This window comes from Trachypithecus francoisi, unplaced genomic scaffold, assembly GCF_009764315.1.
Source record: "Trachypithecus francoisi isolate TF-2019V2 unplaced genomic scaffold, Tfra_2.0 Lachesis_group7, whole genome shotgun sequence".
In the NCBI taxonomy this organism is placed as follows: Eukaryota; Metazoa; Chordata; class Mammalia; order Primates; family Cercopithecidae; genus Trachypithecus; species Trachypithecus francoisi.
Window position 1 is genome coordinate 46958675 of NW_022681472.1, and position 13394 is coordinate 46972068.

Genomic DNA, 13394 nt, shown 5'->3' on the forward strand with positions numbered 1-13394 from the left:
TGGGAGTTTAGTTATCTATTTCCCCCCAGGCTTGGCTCTTAGCCTCTTCTCTTCAGCTACCTCTAAGGATCTTCTCTTGGGACAAGTATTCAGCAGATACTGAAGGATTATGACTCTAGGTAACTTTCTGACTATTTTCCCTCCTTTTCATGCAGGGTGTGTGAGAGAGGGGTTCCCAGTACAGATTTTTTGGCTTTCTTATGTTCAAATGATATCATCAGCCTAATTGCTCTACAATTCTGATTAGATATCAAATTTATCATACGGTTTTTTGAATTTCACATTGGTCATAAATAGTATTCATATCCTTTTTTAGAGTTATTAATTAAATCTAAGTTTTGGATGCCTTAGCCCCCACACTTGAATCTTATCCTCCCTCCCCGAAACTGGACCTTAAGCCTATTTAGGAATCCCAGTTCTCATTAAAGAGTAACCCTGTGAATTTTGAGATGCTTTGAAGAGTGCACAGTAATTTGTCATACTGTACTTATTTGTTCTATTTTTGAGTCCATGTGAAATCTCAACTTCCTCCCTCACCCCCAGTTTACTTTATAAATGCTCCTGCTAATCTAGCCCCCTTCTGATCTCCCTCATTACTTTGGGCTAGTCTGAAGCAACAGAAGGACTTGCTAAATTTATATATTCTTCCTGAGGCCTGGGGCTTTGTGCGAACAATTGTAAAAATTTACCAAGTCTGGAGAAGAAAGCCTTCGCAAATCTTGAGTGTGCAGGGAGAAGCAAATGTGTCTGGGGTTTCTGAGAAGATATTTGTTTATTCATAAATCATTTATTAAACATCAGCTCTGTACTAGGCATTGAATTTTGAGCTTGCATTAGTCACATAAGTCATAGTTTTTAAAGAGACCAAAGCCTGATAGATGAAGATAGACTTTTCAACAATGATTGTCTCAGAGTATTTATAGGTAATATGATTCATTTATATACCAGGCCCAATGAGGAGACAAGGAAACATTTGATAGAGGTTGGAGAAGCTTAGAGGGGTGACATTTTAGTTTTGAAGAGATGATCCAGGTGTAGGATGAGTTAAAAGGGTATGGCATGAGTCATAACTGCGAGATAAGACACAGGCCTGTCATGAGATCTCTAAGTACCTCTGAAAGCTTAAAAGTGTAAAGATGGTGCTTATTAGGATATATCGTTGGAGAGTCAGCCAAGGAGAGCCAAGTATGACATATGAGGGCTTTGAATTTATCCTATGGACAAAAGAGAACCTTGAAAGGTTTTAAGCAAGGTTGGTTATATGACCAAATTTTCCTTTCAGAAAACCATTTCTTCTGCAAAAGTTTGCACTGAGATAAATTCAAGTACCATTGCAATAACTCACATAAGACAAAGGCCTCCAATGAAGGTGGGGTGGGTAGTGGGTCAGGCCAGGAGTAGGAGAAGATTGTGTGGGGGTGGTGAGGAGGTGGATGGGATGGAAGATGTAAATAGAGGTCTCCAAGTCTGGAGAAGAAGGCCTTCTTTTTCCTTAAGAAGGTAGAATTGACAGGACATGGTGAGAGACTCAAAGTGGGTGAGGAGAAAAAGGAAAAAGCATAATTTGGGGGGAAACATGAGTTTAGGCTTAGAATTTAGAACTTTAGGTGCCTATGGAACTTCCAGCTGGAGAGGTCCATTGGACAGCCGAATATTTGAGACCATTACTCAGGAAGGCAGCTGACAGACATCTTAGCCTCAAAGTTCCTTGAATCCTTCATTTTAAGGAGCTTCCTCAGTCTTCACTTCAGCAAACCATATCTACAGTCAAATGTAGATCTTGACGTCACCTTCACATGCTCTAAATTTGAAGAATTAAGGTCTGGTATGGCAATTTGACCACTGGTTCCTTCTATGTTCAAGCTATATTGCTTTATATCCATATCTTTTACTTAATGACTCAATGACATGAAGTCACTCAGTGAGTCCTTAAGTCAAAGTCATTGAAACTTCATGTCTTGCCACATCTTCTTTTCTCCTAGTCCATCAGAGCTGGTATTGTTATTCCTTTCTGTAACCAGTCTGGACTGAAAAGGAGCAGTCCTGCCCTTTAATATTTAGTACACACAACTTGCTCATTCTTCTACTTTCTGACATGCTTATGCTGCAAACTCTTTGTGTTGGATCTGGGAAGCTGAATGCTAAAGGGAAGCACATAATTGTGCAGACAGGGGCCACCATTAATGTGTAGATTACAGTGGTTACCTCAGCATTTCTGTGTAATGTATTTATGTTGTTCTGTCCAGGTTCCTTTACTGAAAACTGTGGGACATTTCAAACCTTCACTGCTTTCTTCCTGTCTCCATTCATGCTGATACCCTGCCTCAAACTTAACTGACATATGATCTTATTCTCTGCTTCAAACAGTTGAAAGGACTATGTCTGATTCCTTCAACCATCCAGTGTCTTCAAACTTATCCAGGGGTTCACTTAAATGCCTTTTCCTCTGGTCACAAAGGACAAGATAATTAAAATATATTAATATTCTAAGATCATTCTGTGTCCTTCACCTGCTCATTTCTGTTTTACTTATTCCTTCTTTCTCCTCTACATTAATCTCTCTGTATTGGTTTTTTTCTTAGAGGACTTGGAGTTTAGTATAAATTATGGAATGATATCCTTTAGGACAAAAAAGGGGAAAATGGTGGTTATATAGAATGAAGCACAAGGAATAACCCTTCTCATTTCAGCACACCGAGTACTGACTTAGAACTGCCATTGGGTTCAACTCTCTAGGTTGTGCCCTTGAGATGGTTAACATAGGAAACTGAATTAATAAAGTTAGAATGTCTGTTTTGAGACCAGGACTCAAGGTGATACCAACATAGACTTGAGCTTTGTATTTTATTTAAACATCTGCCTGTGTTATGTAAGCTTTCCTGTACTTTTGAAACCTAATGACGTGATATCCCAGATGTTTAAAATCAGTTATTTTTAATTTGTTGCATGCTTGCTATGTTTCAAATTCTGGGCTCAAATTATGGAAATATCTCTAAATTCCCTATAAATGTTGTGAGATGCAGTGGTGTGGAGCCACCTCACCCAGGCTTGCAAGAGCTAATTTTGCACATCCCTTCCCAAACCCTGTGTTCAGTGAATCAGCTATAGCAGGACGATTTACACTGTGGGGTCAACACTCACTGCAAATGGAGGCTTTTTGTTTCTTCATTTCAAGGACCTGGTTTACCAGCATGCTACTTAAGATAGGTCATATGTCCCCATTTTACAGCTGAAATTTAGGTTCAGAGAAATAACTCCCTAAATGAGGTTAACTGCGAAAGCTACATGGGTTTTTGGGAGGCAAGACAAATATTCTGTAAGAGAGAAAGACATTGTCTTGTCTCTTCTTATTCTCTTCTTAATCTTTTCTTTTTCTACTGAAGTTGTAGAGTGCAGTTGGATTTAGACTTTCTCCATGGAAGTTTAAATATCCTTGTGAACTGTATATCCTCTATCTTCTGTTTTTGTTTGTTTGTTTGTTTTTGTTTTTGTTTTTTTGTCAGACAGAGTCTCACTCTGTCGCCCAGGCTGGAGTGCAGTGGCACAATCTTGGCTCAGTGCAACCTCCACCTCTGGGTTCAAAGGATTCTCCTGCCTCAGCTTCCCGAGTAGCTGGGATTATGGGCATGCACGACCACATCTGGCTAATTTTTGTATTTTTAGTAGTATTTTCAAGGTCCCTAATAAGTTATGATGTGAACATTTTGATGTTCTTATATTTCTTTTACTTTCCTCATTTAACAAATGGATCATAAGGCAGTCTTTGAGATCTAGAGGTTGATATCTGTTAGGATGTTATTTTGTGTTATGCTTGGTTTTCTGATAAATATATTTGCAAAATGTTCCCAGCACTCAATTTATTAATGCTTGTTCTATTGCTAACCAGTTCTATAACCCTAAACAAGTTTTCTCAATTGTTCAGGATGGGGATATGACCAGTGACCCCTAAGGTCATGGCCATTCATGACACTATTAAAATTCTTATGCTTCTGATAAGTAGAGTATGCCCCAAAGTACCCCTAAATTACTTTATTTACGACATAAATCCACATTAGTATTTACTGTGGAGTTTTAGTCCTAAATAAAGTAATTTCAGTTTAATTATATTAATGATGTAGCTTTAAGAGGTAGTTTCATTATTTTGTTGTGCAATGAGGTTTTTATTTTGTTTGAAAAGTTTCAGGATCTGAAGCTGAGGGAATTCTACTGTGAGGGAAACCCACTGTTCCTGCAGCAGCCAGTGATTTCTACACAAAGGGAGAACGTCTGGAGTCTACAGGTGAAGGCTTACCTCATTCACTTAAGTCTTCAAACTAAAGCCACAATTTAAATTTTAAAGCATTGTCTTTTAAAACATTCTTGCCAAGCCAGCAAATGATTAATGTAATCATTTGGATTACATTAATGTAATCCAATGTGGATCCTATACATAATCTTTTTGACTTGCTTAGAGAATCCAATGAAATCCTAAGTCACTCTGGGAATCCAGTGAAATCCTAAGTCACTCAGAGAAATGGAAATATTTTGTAGGATGAATAAAAGAGAGAAATTTATTTTCACTTTAGCTTTTTCAGTGTTATTTAAAGATGTATTGATTTGTTCTTAGTGGAGTCTTTACCTCTTTCCCTCCCTTTTTGCTTGTCTCTATCCCTAGTGGATGAATGAATATGATCCAGAAACTGTGTTCACTTCAGCAAAACAAGTTAATGGTATTAAAAGAAGGAACAGGAAAGCATATTAGAGGACTCTTTGTAATAGCCAAGTCAGAGATCACAGATCCTTCCACATTTGACTGTGATTCTCCATCATGAATTTAGATTTCTGAGATCCATTTGGATCTGTAGCTAATGTGCAGGATTGTCATTAAGACTTTTAGGATTTGTATGGGATCAACTTTGCTGGCTGCAGGAAACAACCAATCTTGTCCAGTGGCTTACTTTTTCTTAAAATTAAATTATTGTATGAATAATACCTGTTTATTATAGAAAACAATAAAATACAGATGAGCAATGAAGAAAATCAAAATTTCTTATACTGACTTTTAAAAAGTTTCTTATTACAAAAGTAATATAAGCTCCTTTAGAGACATTGAGGGGAAAAAGGCCAATCGAAGTTAATAAAAATACTAAGAAATCAGGCTGGGCACGGTGACTCACACCTGTAATCCCAGCACTTTGGGAGGCTGAGGTGGGTGGATCACCAGGTCAGCAGATCGAGGCCATCCTGGCTAACATGGTGAAACCCCATCTGTACTAAGAATACAAAAAAATTAGCCGGGCACGGTGGCAGGCGCCTGTAGTCCTAGCTACTCGGGAGGCTGAGGCAGGAGAATGGCGTGAACCCAAGATCGCGCCACTGCACTCCAGCCTCAGCAACAGAGCGAGATTCTGTCTAAAAACAAAACAAAACAAAACTAAGAAATCAAATTAATACTCTTCTCTATCACATTTATTCTTTTAGAATTTTTTATGCTTTCAGAATATTTTTGTAATTAAAGGTAAAGATGAGTTCAAACTCTTTACACTATATAGAGTTGTTTTTCCACTCAATTATTGTGAATAGCTTTCCAATCAGTAAAACAAAACAAAATAAAACCAGACCATGACATCTTTTTTGATAAATACATCGTATTCTGTATATGATAACATCATAATATTTTTAACTATTTCCCCACTGTTGGATGTTTAAATTATTAATAATATTCTGGCCTTTTGGCCTTTATAAACAAAGATACAAGGCTGGGCACAATGTCTCATGCCTGAAGCCCCAGCACTTTGAGAGGTCATGGCAGGAGGATTGCTTGAGCCCAGGAGTTTGAGACCAGCCTGGCCAACAGAGTGAGACCCCATCTCTACAAAATTTTAAAAACCTTAGCCAGGCATGGCAGTGTGTGCCTGTGGTCTCAACTACTCAGGAGGCTGAGGTGAGAGGATCCCTTGAGCTCAGTAGGTTGAGTCTGCAATGAGTCGGGTTCCTGCTACTCCACTCCAGCCTGGGCAACAGAGAAAGATCCTGTCTCCAAAAACCCCCCAAAGTCAAAAAGCAACAACAACAAAACGCAAAGTGATAGTGACCATTCTCATAGTAAATTTCTAGTTCCTGTGCATATTATCCCTAAAAATGTAACTGCTGCCCCAAAGAACTGACATCTTGTAAAGTTTGATTTACTTTTTTCAGATTCCCTTTCACAGAATATTTTCACAAACAGCATTATTTCCTACTCTTTTGTAACAGAAAAACATCTTATTTGAAATTGAATTTTAAATGATTTGAGTAACTGTTGTATTTAATTTTTTACTCCTTTATAACTTATTTTTTCTCCTTTCATCAATCATTTCAGTATAATAATAGTGGCTAATACTTATTTTATGCTTATTATGGACAAGGTACTGTTCTAAGCACTTACACAGGAATAAACTAATTTAGTCCTCTACTAACCCTAAAAAGATAGATATCATTATTGACCACTTTTTAATAGATAAAGTAATGGAGATCCAGGGAGGTCAAATAACTTACATGAGGTCACAGAGCTACTAAATGTTGGAACAATGACGCCAACTTAAGCCGTTGGGTTCCAGAGTCCCAGCTGCAATATTGGTTCAGAAAGGGGATATAGGGAGCTGAGAGAAATGGAGACAGGTTCGTCCTGGGTTGGAGGAGGTTCTGGTTTGTGGAGGAGGCTGAATTAGCAGTTAACCCAATCTGGTAGCTGTCTTACAGAGAGCCTTCGAGGACAAGAACCTTGTCTGTGAGGGCTGTGAATGAGAGAGAAATTGTTCTAATTTTCAGAATTGTTGGGTCCAGGAGCACAAACGTTAATTTTTACAATACATTTAGTGGAAGTTGGTATTTTTGCCTGTAATATGTAAATGCTTTGGGTAGTTTTAAGAGTATCTCTGGAATTTTTCTCAGAAAAGTGACTTAAATTGATTTGTGCTTAAAGTAAGAGTTATTGCTACTGGGCAATTAGTCAATGTTACTAATTAAACTACTTGCTGTGTCAAAGAATTCCAGGAACTATGATATGGGTTATGCCTTGGTAAAGATTTTAAAAACTTTACCACACCTCAGAGATTTATGAAGTAAAATTTAATGCTAATAACTATATTATAGAAAAATTAGCCAGAATATACTGCATTAGTAGATGCCAGGCTAAGTGGTTTACCATTTTTATGTAATTTAATTCTCCAAACTCTATGTGATAGTATTGGAAAAGATCCCAATTTTACAGATGAGGTATTCAAGATCAGGGAAGTTAAGGCTTCACTCAAATGTGATCACACAGCAGATAAATCATAGAGCCAGAATTTACATCTATGTTTGTATTTGTCTCTGACTTTGAATTTTTGCTCTTGATGCTATGTTTTAGTGCCTATCATACACATCATAACACCTGATTATACAGTAGTTCCAAAATGCATCACTCCCGAGGATTCATATTTGTTTTTACATTTTATATTTTCACATTATATAATTTTATGTGTATAACTTAATAACTCAAAAATATATAGGGAAAAATAGGACATATAAAATTAATTTCATTTGTGATGAATTATAATATAATTAACTTCCAAATATTCTAAGAAAATAGCATATAAGCTATCTAAAAGGAGCAATTTGAGTATTTTGAAGTATTTTTATAGACCATTTTGGTCTATAAAAGATTTCTTGACTTTTAAATAACACTGGAATTAGACCATAGTATATTCTCAAAAATTGCATTAAATGCATCTCTAAGAGATGTCCTAAAAGATACTATTGGTCATGCCAATAGTATTTTATTTTATATATACTCATATTTCCAAGTAATAACTTTGTATTTTAATGGTGCATGTTATCCTTCCAAAGTAACACATTGGCAACAAGTAAAAGAAAAATATAAATAATAGGTGATGTAAGAGCGGTCAGATATACTGAGTGCAACAAACATGTTTGGGTCCAGAAATCATAAATGGAAAAAGTGATCTATATGAACCTATTTTTAGGTCCTTTGTATTTCAGCAAATGCTTCTGTCATCTGCTATTTTGGGTAATGAATCCTTATCCATGAGTTTTCTACAGCTTTACAGTAAGACTTGGCCATTGAATTCATGTAACTAAAAGCCTACCTATAAAATCAGTATTTCTTTAAGAATCACAAGCTATGCTCTGCTTAAGTAGTTGGAGAAAGGGTGATAATAAACATCTGATTTAGGCACCCTGGTAATATTAGTGTGAAAGCATGACCTCAGTCATGACAACCACCCAGGAGAATGAGCTTAAGTGGGTAGGAGTTTGTGCTGTTGAAGGATCAGACAAATAAGGAATCCATGCTCAGGGCTGTTTACTGTAGAAAGGCAGCTTTCTCGGGTCCTTGTTAATTGGGAGGGATAGGGTAATAGGAAACGGGCACAGCAATTTATAAGATTTTGCTGTTATGTTTTCAGTTTTTAAAGAATTTAATTGGGGTGAATGCGTGAAAGATTATGTGTGTATATATGTATTTTCAAAAATTCCTATCAGAGCTTTATGTGGACTCCTTCAATACTACTGGGAAATCTTTCACTTTTGTCAGGAAAAAATGTACCAAATAAATCATCCCCAAACATGATTGAAATTTCAAGCAGTGTTTTTGTAACATTTATACAGGACTTCCATGCTACTGACACAAAATGGAGAAAATTTAATGGATTCAGGCAAATGTTTATTTTCTTTGCTTGGTCAGTGAAGATGTAATTTTATGCATTATGTAATATATTTTTATTAAGATGATGATAGCCTAGTGAAAGGCAACTTCCATTTTCTTACTTCTTCTCTTTATTATTTAGTATTTTATTACTATTATTGCAAGTCAATTTTCTGAACATATCTAGGTAGATAGGTTTAACTAAGATTAAATTCAGATATTTGGTTCATATAAATCATTGCTTTTTTGATGGCACTATTCAGGTTCTCAATGCAGCAAGGAATTTAGGCCAGTGCTTCTCAAATTTCAATATGCATGTAGATTACCTGAGGAACTAGTTAAATTGCAGATTTTGATTCAGTAGGTCTGGAGTGTGTCTGACATTCCACATATCTAATAAGCTCCCATGTGATGCATTCTGTGAACCACAGTTTAAGTAGTTAGGATTTAGACCTTAGCGAATATGACAAAATTCATTTTTGAATCCAGTCTGAATGTTTGTACAGTCTTTGCTTATTGTAATGAGAGGTGCCAGATTTAAACCTAAACTATGTCTAACTTTATAAAATGTGTAATGCAAATGTATTATGACTTGTAAGAGATGTAGAAATATGACAAGGTAAGAAACTTATTATTCTTATATTGATGAAAACCAAACTTATTTGCAATGCCAGTCATTTACAACACAATTCATTAGATACACTGCAGAATCTTAATTTAACAGAATCTAGATAATAAACCATACATTTTATCTAGTGAAGTGGAAATCAATGTAATGTAAAATAGTTTTGGAAACAATCTGAGGAACTGTATTTTTTTTTCAATTTAGGAAATAACATCAAGATTTGTAATGAATCAGCTAGCAGAAAATAACCCTTTCCTAATGGATGGCATTGAACGGTACCCACAAGTCAGGAGCATGATCTCTCAGGGAAAAACATGTGCAGTATGTGGGCAGCACTTTATAACTGTATGGCTGGACTGTGTTCGATTTGTTTCTCCACCAAAGGTAAATGATGCTTTTTGTGCGAATATGACCATAATACCTATTCCTATCCTTTTTCTTATCTAAATCAGTCAATACTAACTAGATTTGTACCTATGATTGGCTTATAGGATAGTATGCTGTAAATTTTGGATCGACAAATTTGGATAAGTATCTGTAATAATCATCATTACCCATTCTATTTACATTCATAGACTCCTAAATTTATCAGAATACATGCATTCTAGCAACATTTCATGAAAGTTGAAAGTTTTTAATCAGTAAATCCCTTTTGTTCATCAATATTAATAATAAAACCAGAACTATATTCTTCTCAGAAGAAGAATTGGTCAATAGTCTGTTGTGGAATTCTTGGTGTAGAAAAGGTGAATGTGCTGGCTAGTTTATATCATGATGGTGTTCTAGAACACTGAATATGCATGAATGTGCACCTGCAACATTATGTCACTCAGGAGTTGTGAATCCCAGGACAGTTCACATAGCCCATAAGGCATGTTCTAGACCAGAGCTCAGCAAACTCCTTTTTCTCTAAGTGGCCAGATAGTAAGTATTTTAGGCTTTGTAGACAGTGTGATCTGTGTGACTACTACTTGACTCTCCTTTGTAGCATGAATGTAGCTCTAGATAATATGTAAATGAGTGTAGCTATGTTCTAATAAAACTTTACTTGTGAATTTAAATTTCATATAATGTTAACATATCATGAAATATTATATTATTTTGATTTCTTTTTCAACCATTCAAAAATGTGAAAACCTTTCTTAGCTTACAAGTCTTATGAAAACAGGGGGTGGGCCAAATTTGGCCCAGGGACCATAGTTTTCCCACACCTGTTCTAGACTATCCAACATTTGCTTTTAATACCAGAATTCCTTTCTGCTCTTGGTGAGTCCTTGGCCTTCCTTGGGCTAGCATAGTATAATATTGGAGGATAATTTTAAATAAATTAATAAAAACAGCTGCAGTTTCTACCATTCTGAAAATTATCATCTAGTGAAGGAGAAAATAAGTAAACACAAATGTAACATGAATTGTGACTAACATGACATAAAAGAATGGTATATTAGTTTGCTAGGGCCGACATAACAAAGTACTACCAACTAGGTGACTTAAAATAAGAGAAATTTAGGCTGGCTGTGGTGGCTCATGCCTGTAATCCCAGCACTTTGGGAGGCCGAGGGGGGTGGATCACCTGAGGTCAGGAATTTGAGACCAGCCTGGCCAGTATGGTAAAATCCCATCTCTACTAAACATACAAAAATTAGCTGGGTGTGGTGGTGGGCACCTGAATCCCAGCTTCTCAGGAGACTGAGATAGGAGAATCACTTGAACCTGGGAGGCAGAGGTTGTAATGAACCGATGTTGTGCCACTGCCCTCCAACCTGGGCAACAGAGCGAGACTCTGTCTAAAAAAAAAAAGAGAAATTTATTAAATTTATTGTCTCACAGTTGTAGAGGCTAGAAATTTAAAATCAGGTATCATTTAATTTGATCATCTTGGCAAAGGCCCTATTTCCAAACAAGGTGACTTTCAGAGGCACTGGATGTTAGGACTTCAACACGTGAATTTTGGCAGAAACACAATTCAGCCTATAACCAATGGGTTTTACAAGGAAGAGTATCAGGGAAGCCCTTCTTTAAATCTGGGACAAGGGAAGTCCTCACAGAGGAAAGGATATTTTAAATGACACCTAAAGGAAAAGAAGGTCAGGTAGAATTGTGGAAGAGTGTTTCCAGGAAACTGTTCCAGTGGGAACAGTGTGTATTAATGGGAAATCACTTTTTGATTTGAGGAACTGAAAAATGGTTCAGTGTGATTAGAAAGTATTAATTGACTAGGAGCAAAATATCATGTAGTTTACGTTAGGAATTTGGCTTCTATTCAATGTGTGATGAGACACATTTGAGGAATTTTAAGTAAAAGAGTAGTATGTCCTAATTTACATTTTGAAAAGATAACATTTGCATAGAGAATGAATTAGAGGGCAAGGAAGTAAGATTAGGCAGTGGGCTATTTGTACTAGACCAGCTGAGAGATAATGATCGTAGTGGCAGTGGAGGGAAATTGATGGATTGGAGATGTATCTTGGAGAAAGAAGTGATAAGACTTAGATTTCCAGGCTTTTTTCGCCTACAGAACTGTGTGAAGCAGATTTTTAAAAATTAATTAATTTATTTATTTTTTAACTAAAATAGGGAAGACTAAGGGAGAAGTAGGTTCGTTGGGGAGAGATAGAAGTTCTGTTTTTGCACATGGTTAAGTATGAGACTCCTGCAAAATTTGGGAACCTGAGCAACCCAGAAGCCATAGACTCCTATCTAGTCTGTCGGGCATACTGGGAAGTCTTGGACTCATTGTTAGCTGTGAGTGTGTGTGCACGCGGGTGGGAAGATTTTGGTAGGGAACTAGATATATGACCTCTAATATCATCTCTATCTCTAAAGAGTTTGATTCTAAGTCCTGTTGTTCAAGTGATTTAGGGTATCATTATACTCCAGTAGTCTTTGTGCCAATAAAGGATCTGAGTTGTGAATATGCTTATACCTATCTTTTTTTTTTGTTTTTCTGAGACAGAATCTGGCTCTGTCACCCAGCCTAGAGTGGTGGTGATCTTGATTCACTGCAACCTCCATCTCCCGTGTTCAAGCCATACTCCTGCCTCGCCTCTCGAGTATCTGGGATTACAGGTGGCCACCATCACACTTGTTTTTTTTTTAGTAGAGATGGGCTTTTACCATGTTGACCAAGCTTGTCTCGAACTCCTGATCTCAGGTGATCTGCCTGCCTTGGCTTCCCAAAGTGCTGGGATTACAAGCGTAAGTCACTGTGCCCGGCCTCAGTGTATCTTATCACCAGCCACTCACGAAATTTACCAAAGAATCTTTTAAAAAATACAGATTATCCTACCCTAGACCTACTAAATCAGAGTTTGTAGCCGTAGGATCCTGAGTATCCACATTTTTATGAAGATTTCTAGTTGATTTTCATGTGCAGTTAGGGCTGGGAATCTCTGCTGTCCCTGTTTAGGGCTGTCCTAGTACCACAGGGCAATGGCTATGTCTTACACACCTTAGTAAGCAAGGCCTACTTGGTTTCTTACACATAACAAAAAGTTGAATATAGAAAAAGTTGAATGAATATTCACTGGTTGAATATATGAATTAATGAATTGTTAGTGACAAAGGTATAGTATAGCTAATAGTGAAAAAAGAAAAGGAGGTGTTGGTGAAGGGGTAAATCCACTGTGGAGTACTGAAAGATGACAAACATCTTAATATGGCCTCTATGCTGGGGAGAATTCTTACTATGGCTGCCTTCAGGCACACTCTAGAGTTTGCTCTGTTAGTCTGCTTCTTAGACTCTATGCTGAAAGTCTTTCATTTTATTCCGCTGTAAGCGGAACAAAGGCTCCTGCATACAAGTATGCCATGTCCTCAAGAACCTCCAGAGCCTGGATTAGGCCTTTCACCTTTCACAGCCCATAGCTTCCCCAGGGCCAATCTATGAGCGTGTGTAAATGCTGATAATGTATTCTTACTAGCATTGTTAGTTGTTTCGTAAGTTTACATTTCTAACTCCTGGATGAGATCATCACTACTTATGTTCAGAGATACATTATCTTTCTCAAAACTGTGATTGTGAAACTTCCTTTCATGAACTTCACTATATGTGTTGTTCATGATGAGGTTCAACAAGGGCAACTTTTTTCCCACCAACTTTTT

The 13394-nt window shown here is 36.9% G+C and overlaps 1 protein-coding gene across 1 annotated transcript in view; it reads left to right on the forward strand.

Moving 5' to 3' along the window:
* Positions 1 to 13394, forward strand: part of LRRC69 (leucine rich repeat containing 69) — a 132561-nt gene that overhangs the window by 102522 nt on the left and 16645 nt on the right. Inside the window, exons 8-9 of the mRNA XM_033203669.1 lie at positions 4178 to 4279; positions 9495 to 9674. Of these exons, the coding sequence (XP_033059560.1) occupies positions 4178 to 4279; positions 9495 to 9674 (282 nt within the window). The remainder of the gene's footprint in view (positions 1 to 4177; positions 4280 to 9494; positions 9675 to 13394) is intronic.